Consider the following 22,840-nt stretch of genomic DNA (forward strand, 5'->3'; position numbering starts at 1 on the left):
CTTCTCATAAAGCTTCCACTACTAAAACATATTCTAGTAAATGGAAGCGATTTGTATTCTGGGTGAATACACAGCAAGTGGATCCTTTTATAGCTCCTTTGAATAAAATATTAGAGTTTTTAACGGACCTATTCCATCAGGGTGCTTCTCCTGCTACACTAAGAGTTCAATTGGCTGCCATTTCGAATTTCCATGTGGGGCTCCTGTTATGGCCCACAGACTTTGTAAAGCCTTTTTAAAAGGGGTTTTTCATATTAGACCACCAGTCAGATCTCCTACGTCACCTTGGAGTCTAAACTTGTTGTTATCCAAATTAATGTTGCCCCCCTTTGAACCTGCCCCTTCTTGCCCATTAAAATTTTTGTCCTGGAAGACTCTCTTTTTGGTAGCCATTACTTCTGCTAGGCGAGTATCTGAACTTCAGGCTCTCTCCATCAAGCACCCTTATTTGATCTTTCACTCTGACAGAGTTTCTCTTAGAACAAATTCATCCTTCCTCCCTAAAGTGTGTTCTATTAACAATATTAATCAGTCCATTGAATTACCCACTTTCTTCAAAAATCACTCCAACAAAATGGAGTATATGTTGCACAAGTTAGATGTTCACAGACAACTAAGATTTTACTTGGATAGAACAAAAGATCACAGAAAAACTGATCAACTCTTTGTGGCTTTTGCTGATAGCAGGAAAGGACTAGCAGTTACCAAAAGAACTCTTTCTAAGTGGTTAACGGATTGTATAATCTATGTCTATGATTCTTCAAATCAAACTCTTTTGCACAAACCCAAAGGACATTCCACAAGGTCAGTGTCTACATCTTTGGCTCATGCAGCCCGCCTACCACTAGACGCTATTTGTGCGGCTGCTACTTGGTCTAAGCCACATACATTCATTTCTCATTATAAGGTAGACAAGGCTTCTAGGGACAGGGCAACCTTTGGTTCCACTGTGCTCAAGAACGTCCTTCCGTGAGTTCCTCAGAAACAAGGAGCTAGGGACGCTACCCATGTGTAAGAACAAACGGCGAGATTGAACACTATCACATATAGAAGTTATGTCCTTACCATAACGTTCCATGTGGAGTGTTCATCTCGCCTTTGTTCTTACATTCCCACCCTCCCGCCCTTAAGAAGAACGTTCTTTTGATGCCTGGCCGGGAGCATCCTGCTACTGCTTGCAGATGTTGTGTACATAGTTGGCATGTATATATTTATATATGTCTATTTGTTCTTTCTATATATAGTTATGTATAGACTCTTATTTCTGTGCATATGTGATGTAAGCATGAATGTGCTCTCTCTGGAGATTGGTTTGCTTGCAAACTAGATCTGAGGTAAAGGCAGAGGGGGATTGTGGGTATTAGATTGTCTCGAGCTTCTTCTCGATGCAGAGCTTGCAAGAGGCCGGCACGGAGCCGAGGATCGGCTCCGAACCCATGTGTAAGAACAAAGGCGAGATGAACACTCCACATGGAACGTTATGGTAAGGACATAACTTCTATTTATGTGTTGTCAACATGGATGTCAGCATTCACCTCTTGAGCTTCACTGCCAAGGTGAATTTCTTGGCATCCATGACTCAAACGCATAATAATATGGTTTCCATCAGTGATCCAATTATAACCTTCTCTATATGATGGTGACAACTGCTGTCATTAGGAACTGTCAGAGAAGTATAGAAGAAGTGAAATGGGAAATGTTTCATACAGATGATCTTATTTTGCTAGGAAAAAATAAGGTGTGGATGAGCAATACACTAATAAATGAAGAGTTGGAGACAGTTTGCTTAAGGATGAGTAAAGAAAAGCGTAAAGTTTTTAGAGATGCAATAAAAGGAGAAGTATATTTTTCAGTTTTATGGTTTATGTGTGGAAAACAAGAAGCAATGGAGGAACAGTGGGGAAAAGAGTTGGAAAATACAAATGGTATAACGGGTAGCTAGGTTATTTGGGGGAGAAGTGTGCATTTCCAATGAAGCAAGAAATGAGTTGTTGGTTATGTTTAGCATTATATGGGGGTCAAGGTTAAACCCTATACAAAGGAGAGCTTTGTACGAAAGATATTTGGAGTTGGGTTTACTAAATACAGTGCTATGTTTGGAATCTAAATGCTAACACAACTTGGCGTAAATCCCTATCTCATCGGGTGTGTGACCAACTGGCTCACCAATAGGACTCACAAGGTCAAAATAGGTGCCTCTGCCTCCAACAGGAGACTTTTCGCTACTGGTGTTCCCCAGGGATCTGTCCTGGGGGATCCCTACTGTTTGGCATCTACTTCTCAGAGGTCCAGGCAAAGACATAAGGCCTGTGGCTGACCAAGTTTGTGGATGACTGTAAGTTGGGTGCTGTCATTGGCTCCCCAAATGATGTTAACATATTACAAGGGGGTTTTGGCAACAAATAACTGGTGCCAAAGTCATGGCCTTAAGTTAAATGCAAAAAAATGTATTATCATACCATTTGGCAAAAACGCAGCCCTTATTTATTACCACATCAATGGCAACCCTCTAAGCACACAACCTGTGGTGACAGACCTGGGTATATAGGTTGACAACAATCTCACATTCAACCATCATGTAGCGGCATTGGCCAGAAAAGCCTTTTATTTGGTTCATCTCATAAGTAAAAGGGATTGTTTCCAGAAAAAGGGTTATTACCTCTCTGTACTCCTCCCTCATTAGGCCAGTAGTTGAGTACAACACTCCATTTTGTATGTACCTCTCCAAACACCTGTGCCAACTGGAAAGGCCACAGAAATACCTCACAAAGAGAATCCATGGCCTCTAACACCTGTCCTATGTGGACAGGCTCAAATTACTGTCACTCTACTCTGTATCATACAGATTGCTCAGAGGTGATCTGTCTTCTTGCCTACAAGGCGATCTCAGACCCTACTCTACTAGAGATTCTCCATATCTGTAAGTCTAACTCCTTGCTCATTACCCAATCGAAAGGCCTAACTCTAATATGTGACATTAACAAAACCTGCTGGAGAGAAAGGTTAGTCTCCCAGAGGCTACCCCATTTCTGGAATAGACTCCCTATACACGTCAAACAAAGTACGTTGCTGACCCTCTTCAGGCGCAACCTTGGTGAGTAGATGGGAAACCACAAATTTGTCCCAGGGGTTCCACCTGTGTCCCTCATTGACAGGGGTGACAGGTGCTGATTGAGGTTCTTTTTTGGGGATAAACTCTTGACTAGGCTTGTAAGGGCCCCAGGGCCATTAGCATAGTAATCTCCTATGATTATATGATCCTATGATCTGCAGTTGTTCTGGGTATTGTATAAGGTAGGCTAGGAAGAAAAAGGCATGGTAAGGATTGTGTTATACAAAAAAAAATGTTAGGTCTGGACAGAAGTGAAAACTAATAAAAGAAAAATGAAGTATAAAATAAGTGTAATGGATGAATAAGTCAGTAAAATCAAATTGTGTAAAACCGAGGGAATAACAGAATTTTAAAAGGAATGAATGGTACAAAAAGATAATGTAAGAACATATAGTTAAACTTTGGAAAGATTTAGTGAAAGAAAAAGAAAGGTGATACAAGAAAAACAGAAGAGGTTCAAAATAAATGGGAAACCGCATTTTTATGGACAGTGTTAAATAATTTATCTCCTAAAGGGTAGATGATATGTTAACAGCCGTATGAAAGACTGTAATCTGTGTAGAAGAGATAGCTGAACATGTGCTAATTGAATGTTTTGGTAAAACTTTTTTCACAGAGTAACCTGTGGCTGTCTTAAGAAAATGGATTTGAGAATGAGATTTACTGGGACTTAAATTTTCGATTGTGATGAAAAAGTAGATAAACTTTTGATTAGAGCAGTACTGATTTAATGGATATGCCAATGTGAGGAGTTACTATGCAATAAGATGTGGGATTATATTCGTGCAAAATGTGCAGGTGATTATGGCAAAAGGAGTGGGAGAATGAAGGAATTTTATATAAGGTGAAAATGTTGAAGGAAGAAAATAAATATTGTGTGAAGAATTATGAACTAAAGCTCCGCCTGCAATTTTTTGTTAAGTTCCTTGGGATCTTTTACATATACCCCCAGCTACCTCCACCTTCATATGAACCAAGATGTTAATCTGTTCCACTATTTTTCCTTCCATCAGTTTTCAGTTTCTTCAAATTCCCTCCTTTGCTGCCATGCCATCTGTCTTGTTTGTACCCTGTTTCATTCCATGTCCCTTAAGTTTTGCATTCTGTTCCCTTGTCATTTACTTAAGTTTCTGTTCAGAGTCTGCTTGCATTGCCATGTTGTCTGTATACAGAAGCTTTTGTTGATCTGTCTCCTTCGACCTGTTTGATAATGTAGTCCATCACCAGTATGAATAGAAGTGGTCTCAGAGCTCAACCCTGGTGCACTCTCACTCCCACTGGAAACACCTCTGAGAGTCCAAACAGTGTTCATAATTGTCGTTGGGTCCTTGTACATAGCCTGTAGTAATTCTACCAATGTTTCCAGGACTTCAAAACATCAAAGGATTGCTCAAATCAGCTTTATTGAGATTTTGTCATATGCTTTTTCTAAGTCTAGGCAAGCCAAGTTAGTAACTTTCCTTATCTCTAACTTCTCCACAGTCTCTCACTGCAAGCTTCAGGTCAGTTGTGTTGCATCCTGATCTGAATCCAAACTGCTCCTGCCTCATCTTACGTTCTACTTTTATGCTGTGTAATAGGCATTTGCTACCACTGTGCTTGCAACAGTTGTGAATGTCACCTTTGTTTTTGTACACTGGCACTGTTACACTTATTCTGCAGTCATCTGGAAAACACTTTTCTCCCATATTGTTATGACTACCGTGAAGAACCTTTTCTCCCCTAACTCACAACATATCTGTCATTACGTCTTCAGAGCCTGCTTCTTTCAATGACTTCATTTTTGATAGTACTGTTGTTAATTCTAGGGTGGGCTGCTCTTCTTTCATTGTAGGCTGTGTATGGGGCAGTACAGCTGCATGAGTTTTCTATATTCAGAAGCTGTTGGAAGTACTTCTTTAATCTCTCTTTGGTGTCCTTTCAATTGGTGAGCAGGTTGTTGGTGGCATCCCTTGTGAAATGGTGTCTGATGCCTCTTTCTGTCATTCCCTTGCAGCCTGATGGAGTGTTGTTATTTACAGCTTTCCAGAAGCTGGTAGAGTGCCTCTTATATTTGTTCTGTGTTATTGCAACCACTTTCTTAACCTCTTTGTTATCCATCCTGTATTTCTTCTTAATTTGGTCCATCTTTTCTGTCTACCACTTCTTCTGCACTACTTTATTTTGATAACTTCCTGTACTGTTGTGTTCCACCTACAGCTTTCATTATGGACATTATATCCACCCCTGACTCAGCCACATATCTGTTCTGTAGTCCTTGCACATGCTGTTTTGGGAGGCTATTCTTCTTTGACTCCACCTGTTTCCTCTTCTTTTTGAGGTGCTAGAGCACTGGGTATTTTCTTGAACTCTTATGCTTTCACTCCAGTCAACTTCCAGGCTTTAAGCCTAGTCTGTGTTGATCTTAGATCCTTCTCTGACCATTGCTTGCAGCTGATTGTAGCCGACAGTGGTTTATGCTGTGGGACAGTTGATTCACTGGAAATTATTTTTGCAATCTGATTCTACCCCATTGCTCTTTCCTTACTAGGTGGAAGTTTATCGGAGTTGCATGTTGGCCACTCTTGCATGTAATCTTATGTCTTTCTCTTTTGATGAACTATGCATTGCCCATGTGTGGACCCAGGCAGTCCTCCTATTCTGTTCTGTTCTGATATGAGCATTCATGTCTTCCTTTATCAACCACAGTTCATGTCACTGCTGCCTGAATGCACTCTTTCCTTTCAAACCACAACCCTGCTGGAGCGTAGGCTGAGATTATGAATGCTGCCCTATATTTAGACTAATTGCCATGAGTCTGTCTCTCATTTTGGTGGCATCCCCCACGATTGCCCTCATGGTGCCTGCTTGTCATCAGACTACCACTAATACTGATGAAATCCCTCACTGTCTTCAAAAGATTTTCCCTTACCTCACCTCACCACAATTTCCACACCTCTTCTCCTACTTAAATTAGTAATATTAACTGAGGACGTTAATAGAATGAGTTTGTGGATTAATATGCATTTTCTGAAGTAAAAGCAGTCCATAACTAATTATTGTCATTGTTTATGAAGTGTAATCCACCAACATTTCCCTGAAAATTGCCAGTTTTAGGGGAGATTGGGAAGGAGAGTGCAATTTTTTTTTTTAGCTAAGGTCAGGGATAGTTTCCAAACAGGCACAGGTGTCCATATAACCTGACAGCCATATAACTTTGGTCTTATTCCATACTCAGGGTTCCATACTTGGGGTACAAGTCTCTTGCTTTTCTGCATACCTTAACCTTGTGGTTCTGCATTTTTGCTGCTGTTTGAAGAGTTCCTCACCTCCTTGGGTTATGAACTTTATAAATGATAGACTTGCTTCTCTTTTTGAACCAGTAGCTTTTGCAGCATTGCATTTTATCCCTTACAAACTACTTTCTGTGGTGGCCATCACCTCTGCTCATGCAGGGATATCTTTGCTGCAGGGCCTGTAGGCAACACTGTTTGAGATGATATAAGAATGTAACAGCCATTTGGGCAAAATATTTTCTTATAAGATGTCCTTAAACCAGTATGTCATCTTCTTTTCTTCTTTATAGGTGCAGAATCTGTAAGAAAAAAAGAGAACCCTTTTTTCCCTTGGGCATGCAGTGATAACTTTGAGATGCACAAATTTAGGATGAACAGCTGTTAATCTCATTCGTTGCAAGGATGTGGAAACATACAGTGGCTAAGCAAACTTTACTGTTTGGATTGCCATCTACACTGTTTTGTGCCATCATGCCATCAACGATAAGGGTTTTTTTTGTTTTTTTTTTTTAAATTATGTTCGTAACCTCAGGGAAATGCTCTGCAGTGCCTAGTTAGTCATGAATGGCTCCATAATTGTTATGCATTAGATGAGATGGACGAGCTCCGTAACTGTTGTGCGTTAGGAAAAATGGACGAGCTCTGTAATTGTTGTGTGTTAAGGAAGATGGACGAGCTGTGTAATTGTTGCGTTAGAGATGAACAAGCTCTGTAACTCTTGTGTGATAGCGAAGATGGATGAACTCCATAACTGTTGTGTCGTAGAGAAGATGGACATGTTCCGTAAGTACTGTATGATAGAGAAGATGGACAAGTTCTGTAACTGTTGTGTGTTACGCATTTTCGAGAAGAGAGCAGCTGTCATTATCAAGATTAAACATGTTTCTCAACTGTCCAAATTTTATCCTCATATTTTTGATCTCTTCTTCAATGACATTTATGATTTTATTGCAGACTGTTGAGGACTGTAATTTGTAAATGATCGACATTTGAGTTTCAGACTTCAACTCTTCAGAGAATACATGGTAATGAAAACGTTATTCTAGCTACTTTCTAAATTTATTAGAAAACTTTCTGTGTTGAGGGAAGCCTTCTAGCTTATCAGTGGGAGTGGTAAGCACTCGGTAGCCTATCTACATCAGAAGGAATGGGTTTCTAGCCCAGAAATTGTAGTTTATTAGCCGTTTGGGCAGTTTTTCCAGCTCTTTCAACTTTCTGGTTTAAAAACCCACATTTGCCCTTGTTTGCCACCTTTCCTATAACTAGCTTAGTCCAGATACAGATTTGCTGTTTTCAGGACTGTTTCTAAGTTTCTGAGCCCCCCAAGCCTTTCTGTGTCGGAGGGAAGCCGCCTAGCTTGTCAGTGGGAGTGCTAAGCACTATGTAGCCTATCTATCACAATAGGAGTGGTTTCTACCCCAGAAATTGTAGTTTATTAACCGTTTTGGGCATTTTTTCCCATCTTCTTCAACTTTTTGGTCTAAAAGCTCATGTTTGCACTTTTCCCACCATTCTTGTAACTAGTCTAGTCCCGATACAGATTTGCTGTATCCAGGACTGTATGTAAGCTTCTGTGCTCCCCAGGTCTTTCTGTGTTGGAGGGAAGCCTTCTAGGTTATCAGTGGGAGTGGTAAGCACTAGGTTGCCTATTTACCACAACAGGAGTGATTTCTGGCCCAGAAATTGTAGTTTATTGGCCATTTGGTCAGTTTTTCCATCTCTTTCCACTTTCTGGTTTAAAAGCCCACGTTTGCGCTTATTTTCCTGCCTTTTCTGTAACTAGTCTAGTCCAGATACAGATTTGCTGTATCCAGGACTGTTTGTAAGCTTCTGAGAGGTGCTAAAGTCTGCTCTTCAATTTTTCCCTTAGATCTGCTAGTTCTCTCTTCTCCTGCACTTTTACTAGCACCATACCAGACTTCTTGTAGCAATTATTGTAGCACACAAAAGTGCTACTAGCACTAAATGTTCTACAAGGAAACGGCTGCAGTACTTGTTATTAATGCCCACCCCCCAGGCATGTCTAAAGTCAGTTTCCTGTGCTTTCTCCTATTAACCTGGTGAACTTGATCCTGAGGCAATGTAGCAATTACCTCATATACACTGACAACCCTCTCCTCTTACCTCCCAACACTCAGACTTGAGAGAGATGCACTTATATATCCAACTTGTGAGAGATGCACTTATATATCCAAATTGGAAGTCAAGCACTCTCCAGCCAAGACTGGAATACTTGGTCAGAAGGAGAAGGTCAAACTAGTGAGTGGGACATCAGTGTGTACACACCAGCACTGCCTTCACATAAACACACAAAACCACACACCCACCTTTGAGGAGGCTCTCAGTAAAAATCTACCCAAACAGCAGAGACCTCCAAGGCAGAAACGCACTCAACCACCACAATACAACACTAATCACGAGACGCACAACTCTCCTAAGCAGTGTGTCACTCAACCAAAGCCCCAAAGGTAAAACAGCATGCCCAGCACACTAGTCATAGGTGACTCGATAGAGAGGCACACTGATGTCCCACTCACTAGGTTGAATAAGGAGAAAGTAACTGTCAGCTGCCTGTCAGGTGCCAGGATCTGCCACATAACGCACGCACTCCTGTCTCTCAACATGTACAAATATGACTGTGTCATTGTACATGTGAATGTGAATGACCTGAGATGTACCTCCCTGGACTACATGAAAAAGAGACATGGAGGAGCTCTCGGATTATGTAGCCCAGGTGGGTATGACTCTAGCCCTGAGCAGCATCCTACCATTCCCAGAATGATACCACAGTACAAGCAGAAAATGATTGATTTCAACAATTGGCTAATCTTCTGGTGTCATTCTAAGGGGATCCAGTATCTGTCTGCCTGGAATGACATGCTTGACAGACCTCAGTGTTTTGCCAAAGATGGCCTGCATCTGTCACCCCTGGGCTTCTGGATACTGGCCAAGTCTCTTGCCATCCTTATAGTGCCTTTTTTAGGTGGTGTTCCAAATACCAAATTACCACTGTAAGGGCTACAAACAAATGCAATCTGAGGGTCATGCTACTAGAAGTCTAAATCTCAAAATGCACTCACTCAAAGCACTCCTTAAAATGGAGAACATCGACATTTGTGCTGTAACAGAGACCTGGTTCGAGGCAGCAGAAAGCACCCCCTGCAAACCCAGGCTATAACTCATTCCAGACCTTTCAGCCCCAAAACTTGGACCGAAGCTCCAAAGGCGGTGGTGTTTCCATATTCATAAAGGATGCGCACACCTCCAGACTGGTAGCACAACATAACACATCAGAGATACTTCAGGTGCAGCTAACACTGGGTAAGACAGCGATTCTGGTTGTAGCCTGTTATAGGTCCCCAACCATGTCCCAAGACTCACACTCCACATTCCTAAGCACCCTGGAGAATATTAGGGTCCAACGTAACTCTCTCATACTGGGCGACTTCAACTTCAGTGATGTGTCGTATATGTTGAGCCTATGGCAAATCTGGTAATATGGTTGTAACAGTGAGAGAGCTCACCAAGTTCAGTTTTTCTCAAATTAGAGAGTATGGGGGAGTTGTATAGAAGAGTAGAAGGTAGGTGTGAGTGGGCGATTTGCAATCCTAGCTAATGGAGCTAGAAAAGGTTTGCTTCTATATAATGAGCCAAGCTTCTTACTAATGGTTTTTATAGTTTTATTGTTATGCAGATCAAATTTGAGGTTATTGTCCATTATTACTCCTAAAAGCTTAGTATGGTCATTAGGAGAGATAGATCTACCGTTGTTGGATGTTATGGAGAAGGAAAATGGGGTGGATCTACTGGTGGGAGTAAAGAGGAGCGGTTTAGTTTTGTTGGGATTTAACAACAGACTGCGATTAGAGAGCCAATTTTCAACTGTGTTAAATGTGTTTTGTGTTAAGGTTTGCAGGTCTAAAGGGGAGGAGGCCATACAGATCAGGGTAGAATCATCTGCATATTGAATGCAGGTTGCATCAGGGGTGGCAGTATGAAGATTGTTGATAAGATAGAAAAGAGTAGAGGACCTAGTATAGAGCCCTGAGGAACACCAAGGTTGAGAGGTAGCAGGGTGGACAGTTTGCCCTAACATAATACATCCTGTTGTCTGCCATTCAGATAGGATAGGAACCACTGAATAGATTGGTTACCTAGAGAGATGGATTTTAGGGAATGGATGAGTAATTTGTGGTTGACCATATCAAAGGCCTTTAACATGTCTAGAAATAGGGCTGAAGATAGCCTGTTGTTGTTCCTGTTTTGGAATATGGTATTTGTAAAGGAAAGGAGGGCAGAGGTGGTGCTGTGATGTGGTCTAAAGCCACGCTAAGAGTTGGCAAGCAGACTGTTCTGAATGAGATAGTCCATAAGTTGCTTATGAACACACTTCTCCATTAATTTGGCTAGTGGTAAGAGAATGGCAATGGGTCTGTAGTTGGACAGTTCTGTTAAACTTCCATCTTTGTGGAGTGGGATAACATGGGATATTTTCCAGATTGTTGGATATTTCCATCAGTTAGTGTTCTGTTGATTAGGATAGAGATGTGGAATGCTGTGGCATTGGCATCTTTTTGTAGGTACTCTGCAGAAAGGAAGTCAGCAGAAAAGGTGGTTGGTTTTAGTTTTTTGATAAGGGATCGGATAAAAGTGGTAGAGACAGGTTGGAAGTTAAAGGGGGGATGAGAAGTGGGTATTTTAGTGGTAGAGTTAAGAGTGGGTGTGAGTAAGTTGGTTAGCTAAGGACTGAATAGTTTCAGTGAAAAAGTTATTAAAGGCAGTGGCAACAGTTTCTGGGGATTTATGGGCATAGTTTGATGGGGGTTGGGGTAGTAGATTGTCCTGGATGAAGAAGTCAGTTAATACCTGCCCAAACCTTTTGGGGATTGTTTTGGTGTTTAAATTGGAGGTTCTAGTAGTAATTTTTTTTTGTCTAGCAAAATTAGTTTTTTTGTATCATTTCTAAGTTGACGATATCTCACTTGGTCGAGGGGGGCTTTAGTTTGCCATTTGGTCCAGGTTATATTTCTAAGTTTGATTTTTATCTTGGTTTCCTTTGTGAGCCATGGAGCAGTATTAGATTTAGTCTTTATAGTACGTGCAGGAGCAATGGGAGTCAAGGATGCTCAGGAATTTATTGTTAAAGAAAGTTATGGCTTCATTTTTTTTAGGACTGAACGGTTGACCGATTTAAGTTTGTTTACGAAGTTAGTAGAATTGAAGTTTTTATCATCATCATGGACCTAATAAACAAGGATATAAGGAATCTCCACACTCTGGATCCCACACAGTTTGGTTTTGTGAAGGGTAGATCATGCTTGTTCAACTTGGTCAACTTCTTTGAGTCAGTCACCAGAGCTGTGGATAAAGGCAAGGTAGTTCATACAGCCTACTTTGATCTGGCCAAGGCCTTTGATACCATCCCCCACTCAGGAATCATAGAAAAACTCACTAAGCTAGGCATCAACCCCTATATCACTAGGTGGGTTGCAAACTGGCTCACAGATAGAACCCACAGTGTGAAAGTAGCTGACTCCAAGTCAGACTGCAGACCAGTCACGAGTGGAGTCGCACAGGGATTGGTCCTGGGCCCCCTCCTGTTTGGTATCTACATCTCAGAAGTCCAGGCAAACGCGAAAGGCCTCTGGCTGACAAAGTTCGTAGACGATTGCAAGTTGGTAGCCATTATTAACTCCCCAAAGTGATGTTGACATCCTCCAGAAAGGCCTCACTGAGACCAACGACTGGTGTCAGAACCATGGCCTTAAGCTCAATGCCAAAAAATTGTCATCATCCCCTTTGGGAAAAACCCAGTTCCCAAGAATTACCACATCGATGGTAGTCCACTGAACACAGAAGGCGTTATAAGAGATCTGGGAACACAGGTTGACAGCAGCCTCTCTTTTTTGACAACCGCATTGCCACTGTGGTCAGAAAGTCCTATGTGGCACATCTCATTACTAAGGGTTTTGCAACCAGGAAGAAAGAGGTCATTGTCTCCCACTACTCTTCCCTCATTAGGCCAGTCATAGAGTACAATGTCCCATTTGGCATGTACCTCACTAGACACCTGCAACAATTGGGGAGGCCGCAGAAGTACCTCCAAAGAGGATCCTAGGCCTTAAATACTTGTCCTATATGGACAGACTCAAAAACTCCAACTATTCTGTCTCATATTGCTTACTTAGAGGTGATCTCTGCTTGACTTACAAAGCCTTGTCTGACCCAGCTCTGTTAGAAATGCTGCATCTAAAGAAATCCCAATCCCGCCGCACCACACACTCCAGAGACCTCAGCCTCATTACCACAATCAACACAACATGCTGGAGGGACGGGTTCATAAGCCAGAGACTGCCCATGCTATGGAACAAACTTCCCATACTTCCCATACATGTCAAACAGAGCACCTCACTGGCTCTCTTCAAGAGAAATCTTGATGAGTGGATGGGAAATAAAAACAAATTCACCCTGGGGATCACTCCAGTGGCTCTACTCGACAGAGGCACTGGGAATTAAGGTTGGATGGCATGATGCCAGGGTAATTCTATGGGCAAGGCTTGTAAAGGCTCCAGGGCCATTAGCCTAGTACACACCTATGAAAATAATTAAAATCCATACCTGATAGTAGATCCCTACCTGATAGTAGATCTTTGCCCCCCATTATATTTGGCTTTGTCAGGATTTCTAGAGCTCTGAGATTGAGAGGTATAGGATTAAGCTATACTATAACAGTGAACAATGGTAAAGTGAATTCATAGACCGTACTGCACTAACCCCACTCATCCAAAAACAGCTGCCAGTAAGTATCAAGCTTTGCCATGAAGTTCTCGTGTATGTGGTGCTGATTTGGCAGTATGTTACTGGTTCGCAGTATTTGTGGAAGTAAGTTTATATTTAAACATGTAATGGATCGTTAAGTTTATGGTGGAATATGAGAGGATAGGTCACTTTAATTGTTTGGGGAATATGCTGTTAAGATTCCAGAGTGGGAAGCCTAGAAACTGTCTGATTGCTTTGGTGATATTACATATTAAGGGGTAATGTTAAGTTGTCTATCTCGCCTTCATTCTTGCTGGATGGGTTCGGAGCCGACCTCGGCTCCGACTCTGCCACTCTAAAAGCTCGAGAGTTGGTTCCACCGGCTCGAGGCTCCCCTTATATCCCACAATGCTAGGCGAGAGTTACCTCAGATCTCGTTTGCCGCTACAGCGATCGAGGTGTTGGTTTTCTACCGGTTCTTGGTAAGTGACTTTTCTTGTGAAGTTAGTCTATTAAACCCCTTTAATTTTAATATTTATACTCATTTCCCTTAGTTTAGAGGAATTCTTATCCCCTTTCTTAAAAATTCCTGTTTTTTTCTCTCAAGAACTTTAAGTTCTTCCCTTGGGCCTACAGGCCTTTTTTCTTTCCCTAGTGGAGTGTGTGTGTTATTTTTCTTATTTTAAAAAACCTAGTTAGTGGTTTATTATAATTTAAACTATACAGGGTGTAATTAGTGTGTTTGTGACTGTGTGTGTGATTACACCTTTTGAGATGTCTAAAGAAGCAAAGGTCTCCGGATTCAAGAAGTGTGATGCGTGCTGTCAGAAAATGTCTCTGACAGACGCTCACACTTCTTGTGTCTACTGTCTGGGACCTTTGCACCTGCAGGACTCCTGTGCTGTGTGCCATGGCTTCAGCCCCAGGGTCCTGCAGGAAAGAAAAAAATAAGTTAATTTTAAGGGGCTTACTCAAGCCAGAGGATTCCCTTTCTGTATCTACAGGGAAGCCCTCTAAGGCATCTAGGTCTTCGGCTCCGACAACTGAGCCGAGACCTAAGGTTTCTAAACCTCTGCCTACATCGGCTCCGGCTGGAGCCGATGAGTCTCAGTCCACAGTTTCTGTGGTTCCCTCGGCTCCGGCTGGAGCCGAGGTATTAGAAATTCCCGTGTCTGCTCCGACCAGACCTTCGGAGCCGACAACTAGGAAGAGGTCCAGGTCACCATCCCTTGGCTCCGTTCATTTGGCTCCAGGATCTCCCCTGCTGTCTGAACGGAGCCAAAGATCTCACTCCTCTAGGTCATCGAGGCTGTCGGATCATGACCTTCAGAGGGTAGCGAGTCGACTTCTTAAGTCCGAGGCACTGGCCCAGATGCTTCAGAGCCCGACTCATCAGTCGATGCCTGCCCCGGTCCATCAATATATTCCTCCTTCGACTCTCTTGAGCTCGGAGCCGGGTCGCGTCGGAACCGAGACTGTGATAGCGTCGGAGCCGATACAATTGTCTTCGGCTCCGTCGGCTCCGATTTCTTCCTTGGAAGAATCTCGGCGCCGGACTTCCGTCGTCGGCTCCGAGGGGGTGAGTGGCATCGGACCCTTGTCCGACCCCCCTCTCCCTCTCGGTGCTTTGGCGCTGGTGAGTTCGGCTCCGACATCGGCCTCGGAGCCATCACTGTCGGTGCCGAGGGAGGTTCTTAGCTTCTCGGAGCGGGGACCTCTGGCTTTGCCTGACAGGGGTGCATTCGAGGTCATGCGGAGTGTGTTAGAGCCTGGCTCTACTCCACAGTCGGCTCCGTCCGCCCCTCCCTCTATGGTGCCTCAGGTCAAGTCGACTCACTCCCTCATCCCGGACCGCAGAGAGCCAGCTCCTCAGGAACCCCCTGTGGGGATTTGATCCTCTTCCGAGGCCTCTCCTGATTTGGCAGAAGAGCCCCCTGGGAAGAGGAAGTCTAAGAGGAAACACATTGACTCACCTGAGTCCATCACATCTGACACAGATTTAGATGATTCTGAGGGTTCCCCGTTCCCCTTCTGAAGATGTCTCATTTGCAGACATTCTAGAGATCCTGAAGAAGAAGGGAAATTGGCCAGCCCTCAACCCTTCGGAGGATGAATCTGTGTATCTTGAGGCGTTTGGCTCTCGCCCTTCCACCTCCTGGGTGTCCCCCTTTGACCCCCTCATGCAGGTGGTTGCTAAGAAGGCATGGACGGCTCCTGATTCAGTGGACCCCACTCCCAGGAGACCCTCCAAGTTCATAACGGCACCAGCAGACAAACAGTTCTTGACAAAAGGAGTCTCTGTGGATGCTATGGTGGTAGCTGCTGCCACTAAGAAGGAGCTAGCTGATCCTTCAGTACCTGTCCATCCACCTAACAAGGAATCTAGGTCCATGGACAGGTACGGGAAGCGGATGTTCTCGTCAGCGACTTTTACCATGCGTTCGCTGAACTACCTATGCCATTTTACTCGTCTTCAAAGGGACTTGATCAAGGAAGCGAGTGAAATGTTAAAGGACCCTACAGCTGCGGGTTTTCAAGATAAGATGAACACGCAGCTGGCTACCCTTAACTCCATAACCAACTCCTCCATGCCCCTTCTTTCTTACGCGGCTGATGGAGCCAGTAGAGCCGCAGGGACAGGTGTGGCCTTACGTAGGCATGCCTGGATGCGGCTATGCAATTTTGCGGACCCCTTCAAGACGTCTTTCACTAACTCCCCGTTTGATGGATCTCTCTTTGGTCCTCAAGTGAAAGAAACCTTGACTAGGTGCGAAACTGATGGCAAGACCTTTTCTGCCGTCGGAGTCCGTTTTTCTACTCCTAGGCCTTACCCCAAAGGCCAGAAAGGTGGAAAGATGTGGTTCCGTAAACAATCTCAAGGGACTTCGCCTGACGCACAGAGTCGTTTCCCCGCCAGAGGCAGAGGCGGAAATAACAATGGTAGACGTCGCCCTAGGGGCAGGGGGGGTCCGCAGAACCAGGGCAATCGGGAAGCCTTCTCTGACAAGCCCTTTCAGCATCCCTGAGGTGTTGCCCGACTGCCCACCTTCGGAGGCAGTCGGGGGAAGATTGTCACTGTACCCAGAAGCCTGGCTATCCCTGACTCAAGACAAATGGGTACAGTCCATCATTTCCGAAGGCTATTCTATCCCCTTTCTTCGCATTCCAAACCAATCAAAAATCCCTTCCAGATGTTCCACCGCTCAAAGGGATCTAGCGGTTTTGGAGATTTCAAAACTGCTTGCAAAAAGAGCAATTCAGCCAGTTCCAGCAGACCAGCAAGGATCCGGAATCTACTCAAGGTTCTTTTTAGTTCCAAAGAAAACAGGGACTGGAGACCAATTTTGGATCTCAGTATCTTGAACAGATCAGTCAAGAAAACAAGATTTCGGATGGTCACGCTGCAATCCATCCTTCCCCTTTTGGGCAAAGGAAACTGGATGTGCTCTATAGACCTTCAGGATGCGTACTATCACATAAAATGAACAGACGCTCCAGAAGATTCCTCCGCTTCAGGCTGGGAACCAGTCATTTTCAGTTCAGGGCCCTGCCCTTTGGTCTCACCACTGCCCCGGTGTTTACCAAATGCATGCAGTGGTAGCTTCTCACCTGAGACGACAAGGATTCCAGGTGTTTCCATATTTGGACGACTGGCTCCTCACAGCTCCCACCAAGCATCTCCTTCTGATGGCCAGGGATTACACTTTTCGCATTTGTCAAAAGTTAGGCATTTCAATAAATTGCGAAAAGTCTGTTTTGTCGCCTTGTCGTACTATTACTTTCATAGGCGCAAATCTAGACACAGTAGACATGTCTGCGAGACTAACACATCAGAGAATAACAGACATTCACAAACTGGTCTCACTCCTTTTCAACAACAACAGAATCAAAGCCAGGTTAGTTCTGAAAGTGTTGGGAATTATGGCGGCGGCCATACCTCTGCTTCCATTAGCCAGATTCCACATGCAGATCCTTCAATGGATGCTCTTTACTCAATGGTCATACCAGCAACTTCCAATGTCTCACACCATTATGATCACGCAGGCGTGCAAAAATCATTTCATGTGGTGGATGTCTTCCCCTCAGCTCTTGTTGGGAAGACCCTTTGTTCCACCCCCTCCGGTTGCTACTCTGACAACGGATGCCTCCCTGATCGGGTGGGGGGGGCATTATCAGGGCAGGACGGTCCAGGGCACATGGCAACCAAACGAATGCCACTTGCACATAAATGTTCTGGAGATGAGAGCAGTGCTTTTAGCGTTGCAAGCCCTTCAAGACTCTCTTCCCTTGGGAACGATTGCAATCCAGACAGACAATATGTCTGTAGTGTGGTACATCAACAAACAAGGCGGAACCAGGTCATACCCCTGTGTCGAGAAGCACTCAGATTGTGGCAATGGGCGATTTCTTCTCAGCGGTTTCTGATAGCAACGCACATCCCGGAAGTCCAATCAAATTGCGGACAAGTTGAGCAGAGCTATCCTCATGCCTCACGAGTGGTCTCTGAAAGACTCTGTTGTGAGAGAAATTTTCCTCAAGTGGGGTCAGCCTTGCTGCGATCTTTTGCTACTCCCCAAAACAGCAAGTGCAGAGAATATTTCACTCTATTCCCTTTACCAGGCCAACCCAGCAGAGACGCTCTAGTCCAAGTTTGGCCCGGGACTTCTGTATGCATTTCCTCCTTCCCACTAATCTCTCAAGTGATACAGAAAGCTATCGCTCAGAAGGCCTCATTGATCCTCATTGCTCCTTACTGGCCTCGACAGGTGTGGTTCCCCTTTCTACATCGATTTCTATTGAGCGACCGTGGAATCTGGACCTAGTTCCAGATCTTTTGATCCATCAGTCGGGTCAGTTTCATCGCTCCCTCCCCTCTCTGAACCTCACTGCTTGGTTCCTCCAGTTCCAACCTTAGCCAGGCTTCCTCAATTATCTCACTCCGTTCGAGATATTTTGATAGCTTCCCATAAATCTTCCACTCTGAAGATTTATTTGAGTAAGTGGAAACGCTTCACATATTGGGCTCAAGGAAAGGACATAGATCCTTTCACTGCTTCCATCCAATTAGTCCTTGAATTTCTAGCTGAACTCTTCCATGCAGGTTCATCTCCCTCTACTCTTAAAGTTCAATTGGCAGCTATTTCTAACTTTCATGTGGGTATTTCTGAATCTGCCTTAATGTCCCACAAGCTTTGCAAAGCCTTTTGAAAGGAGTTTTTCTTCTCAGACCTCCTATAAGAAATCCTCCTTCTCCTTGGGACCTAAATTTAGTTCTTGCTTCTTTGATTCTTCCCCTTTCGAACCTGCAGTCTCCTGTTCTTTAAAATTGCTATCATGGAAGACTCTTTTCTGGTAGCTATTACTTCAGCTAGGAGAGTTTCAGAGCTTCAAGCACTCAGCTGTCGACCTCCTTATCTATTGTTTCATAAGGACAGAGTATCCTTACGAACTAACCCGTCCTTTTTGCCTAAGGTGGTCTCGACGTCAAATCTAAATCAAAGCATTGACCTCCCTGTCTTTTTCCAGAATATTCCAATAGGTCTGAACAAAAATTACACTGCCTGGATGTTCATCGTCAATTGAGGTACTACTTGGATAGAACAAAACAATTCAGAAAATCTGATCAGCTGTTTGTCTCCTATGCGGAAAGCAGAAAGGGACTTTCAGTTTCAAAGGTATCATTATCCAGATGGCTAACATCTTTGATTTCCCTTGTATATGAAATTAGACACCAAAACTGCCTAATAAACCTAAGGCCCATTCCACCAGAGCTTTGGCTACTTCTTTAGCCTTCCAAGACAGACTGCCTATTGACACCATTTGTGCAGCGGCTACTTGGGCTACTCCTCACACTTTCATTTCTCATTATAAGTTGGATTTAGCTTCTAGGCATAGAGCTAACTTTGGTTCCACTGTTCTCAGGAGTCTGTTCCGTTAGGCCACCCGGGACAAGGTGCTAGGGACGCGGTCCCATCCAGCAAGAATGAAGGCGAGATAGACAACTTAACATATAGAAGTTATGTTCTTACCATAACGTTCCATGTTAGTTGTCTTCTTCTCGCCGCCTTCTTGCGTCCCACCCTCCTTCCCCCTAGCCTGGACAGACCTAGAGGAGTTGTGATTGTGACCTCTCTTTCTACCACCTCTTTCTTAGGCATATGCTGTTGTGCATATTTCCTGGATCAGGATGTAGGTCACCCTTCTTTCTTCCTGTTTTTAGAGGTGGACTCTGTTTAGAGTTATTCTGTTACTATTATAAGCTGGGGTTAGCTTACAAACGAGATCTGAGGTAACTCTCGCCTAGCATTGTGGGATATAAGGGGAGCCTCGAGCCGGTGGAACCAACTCTCGAGCTTTTAGAGTGGCCGAGTCGGAGCCGAGGTCGGCTCCGAACCCATCCAGCAAGAAGAAGGTGAGAAGAAGACAACTAACATGGAACGTTATGGTAAGAACATAACTTCTATTTATTAGCAGTTAAATAACACTTTTATTCTAGCAGTATTGTTCTGCTAGTCGTTCTTGAGCTTTATATGAAGAATTACAGTCATTATAGAGTATGATCTACATAACTGTAGACAATAAATCCCCATTGTAGAGTGCAAGTTGGAAAGGTTTCTAGGGCTTGCTGAAGTGGATGACTGCAAAGCTTCTGTCAAAGGATATGCTGTTTAAAATATATTGATACTATTTATTTTCAAGATGTAAACACACTGCACCAGCAGTATGGATTTTTCTGTTTTAGTGATTGTTCACTATTTTTCTTGTTTCAGCATACAACTAGAACTTTTCATGACCTAAATGGTGACATCATTAAACAAGACTCTGGGATTTGGATCAATGGTTTTGACTATACTGGGATGTCTCATGTAACTCCTCATATCCCTGAGATCAATGATACAATTAGAGCTCCCTGTGAGAAAGCTCCATTCTGCGGATTTCCTTGGTACTTTCCAGTACATTTCTTTATAAAGTAAGTATAGTTTTTTTTTTTTTTTTTTTTTTTTTTTTTTTTAATAATAAAATTTTAGCTTTTCATTTGCTATGACAATGATGTAAACAGAAAGCTGATACTGAAAAATATATCAAGTGTATTTTAATTGCTCTTCAAGAAAGCTGCTTCACCCGGTTTTCGTAAGTAGCAGTGGCACACATTTGGAAAGCACACAGTGTAACTTTTATTCCATTAGTCCAAAAGTGGGTAGAATTATGCTAACAAAAGGCATGCACCATTAATGAGAGGCAGCCTCTTCAACAGGACTCCAGTTTCTGCAGTTAAAGCTATCTGCTTCACAGTAATGATTTACAAGTTGTGTCATGCAGTTTGGTGCCCATGTGTGATCTACTGCCCAAGTAGTGATGATGTTTTTCTGCCTCCTTTGTACTGCACTGTTTAGATTGTTAACCTCAGGGATAACATCTCAGAGACCAATGTAAAGTATGAAGCTATGTCTGCATCCCTGTGTACTGAGTTATTCACTGTGCCAGAGACTGTTCCAGTGGATATGACGTGCTGTAACATGGTGGTGTTTTCTTTCTGGCCACTGCTTCTCTCTTTTGTTGGCCTTTTTGGCATTTCAAGTCTCATTCCATGCATTTCATCTTTACCTGTTGATTGCAGTGCCTTTCAATTGCTTGAAAGAATTAAGTCTGAATGAATATTTATTTTTATTTTTTATTTAACTACACTTTCATGACTGGGTTAGTCCAACAAGGCCAATGGCTTCTTTATAAGAGAAACCGAAGGTGGTGTTTATATTGACAAGGGGAAATTTATCCAGTGATCTTTTAAATCCAACTGAGTTGCTACCAACTTGGCAGATAGGGCTGTAGTTTAATGTCTCATCCAAAGCATGGCACACGCAGGAGGGGTAGCATCACCATTATGTTGTAGTGCAGTGTCAGTAATAACAACGTGATCAAAGTATCTGGTCATAGGTTCATAGCTGTTTACTGGGCTAATGATCACAAGGACCATTTTAAGGGTAGCCATGCATCCCAAATCTCTGACAAGTTCAGATACCCTTGATAAGTGTAAGCAGGGGCTTGGGAGATGAAACATTTACAAGCAGGAGCCTGGGAGATGAACCATTTACAGGTTGCCTGTGTCCATTAGAGATATCTGCACCAAACCAGGGATGAATTTCCTGTTCTGCATCCAGATGTCCGAGTTGCACTTGAATTGGGTTAGGGAGGAACTCTGCTTCGCATGGCTGTGGAGCCTGTTCCATAGATGGGATAGTCTCTGGGATACATAACTGTCTCTCCAGCAGGTCCTATTTATACCACAATCAAGGTTTAAGTCTTTAGAACAGGTAATTCTGGTGCTGTTTGTTTTGTGGATATGCAGGAGATCCATCATAGGGTCTGATGATCCCCTGTATGACACGCATAGATCTCACCTTAAAAGCCTGCAGAAGACAGAATACAGGGAAAGGGGCTTGAAGTGTTCTGCATAGGACATTTTACTTACACCTTCTATTCTTTTAGTGAAGAAGCTCTGTGGATGTTATAATTGTTGGATGTGCCTGGTTAGGTACATACCAAAGGGGGGGAATACTTAAGATTTCAGTCTCCAGGATACAAGCATTGTTTTAATTGCGAATACTAACTTCAGAAACATCCAAAGCAGAAAACAAACCCCGCATTGTTGGTGCTGTTGGTCATATCTTTCTGCATTAACACATTGAGCCACAGAGAACATGATTGTTTGATGAAGGCGTGAGTATGTAGCTTACAGCCTTCTAATCTTCCGGCTCCACAGGTGAGTGTATTGTTTGTGATTCAAGAGTGGATCTTAGGGGAAAAATATAAAAAATAAAAAACTTACAATAAGCTGGTTCCGTAAGTGTAAACACCCTTAAACCAATACTTTGTTGAAGCTGTAGCAGGCAACTGAGTAAATGTCAGGAAAATCCTACTAAGCAGCTGAACTTTATATGGGTTAATCAGAGTCTCCTTAATTGATGGCAGGTGTGTACCCAGGAAGACTGAATGTTGTAATTAAATCAAAAGGTGCTTCAACAAAGTATTAGTTTAAGGGGGTGCAAACTTATGCAACCAGCTTATTGTACGTTTTTTTATTTTTTATATTTTTTCCCCTAACAGATTTGTTTGTTTTTCAATTGAATTGTATAGGTTATAGGTCACATTAAAGGTGGGAAAAGTTTTGAAATGATTTATTGTGGTCTCGTTTTTTTATGTCACAAAAACCTGGCATTTTAACAGGGGTGTGTACACTTTTTTTATATTCACTGTATTTCCTTACTTGGACGACCTCCTATGTCAGGAATCCTCTCCAGAGATCCTGTTGCAAAATCTTCATTTTGCCATGTCCCTTCTTCAGAGACTGGGGTTCACAGCAAACGTCAAAATGTCTTCTCTGACTCGTACTCAGGGTCATGTTTTTCTGAGTTGCAGGATTTAGATGGTGCCTAAGCTGGCATCACAGCCTCCTCCCAAGGCCTTAACTCTCATTTCTTTCTTTCAAACTCTTCTTCCTCTGGCTTCCATTGCAGCCAGGGAGTTTGAGAGCTCTTGATTCATGGCATCCACCACCCCTGTGCTCTCTCTAGCTAAACTCCACATGAGAAACTAATAATATAATTCCAGACCTCGGTGGCTGGCTATTGGACACTACTAACTTGCTGTTCATCGAGCAAGGAATAAATACAGGTACTGTCGCAAATAATGATGG

At 43.2% G+C, this 22,840-nt stretch overlaps 1 protein-coding gene across 1 annotated transcript in view; it reads left to right on the forward strand.

Annotated features, from left to right (window-relative positions):
• The window catches only part of ERMP1 (endoplasmic reticulum metallopeptidase 1), a 1,021,143-nt gene that overhangs the window by 652,544 nt on the left and 345,759 nt on the right, over positions 1 to 22,840 (forward strand). The window contains exon 12 of the mRNA XM_044067197.1: positions 19,917 to 20,116. Within this exon, the coding sequence (XP_043923132.1) occupies positions 19,917 to 20,116 (200 nt within the window). The remainder of the gene's footprint in view (positions 1 to 19,916; positions 20,117 to 22,840) is intronic.

This window comes from Protopterus annectens, chromosome 3.part1 (assembly GCF_019279795.1).
Source record: "Protopterus annectens isolate FY-2018-M chromosome 3.part1, PAN1.0, whole genome shotgun sequence".
Classification (NCBI taxonomy): Eukaryota; Metazoa; Chordata; order Ceratodontiformes; family Protopteridae; genus Protopterus; species Protopterus annectens.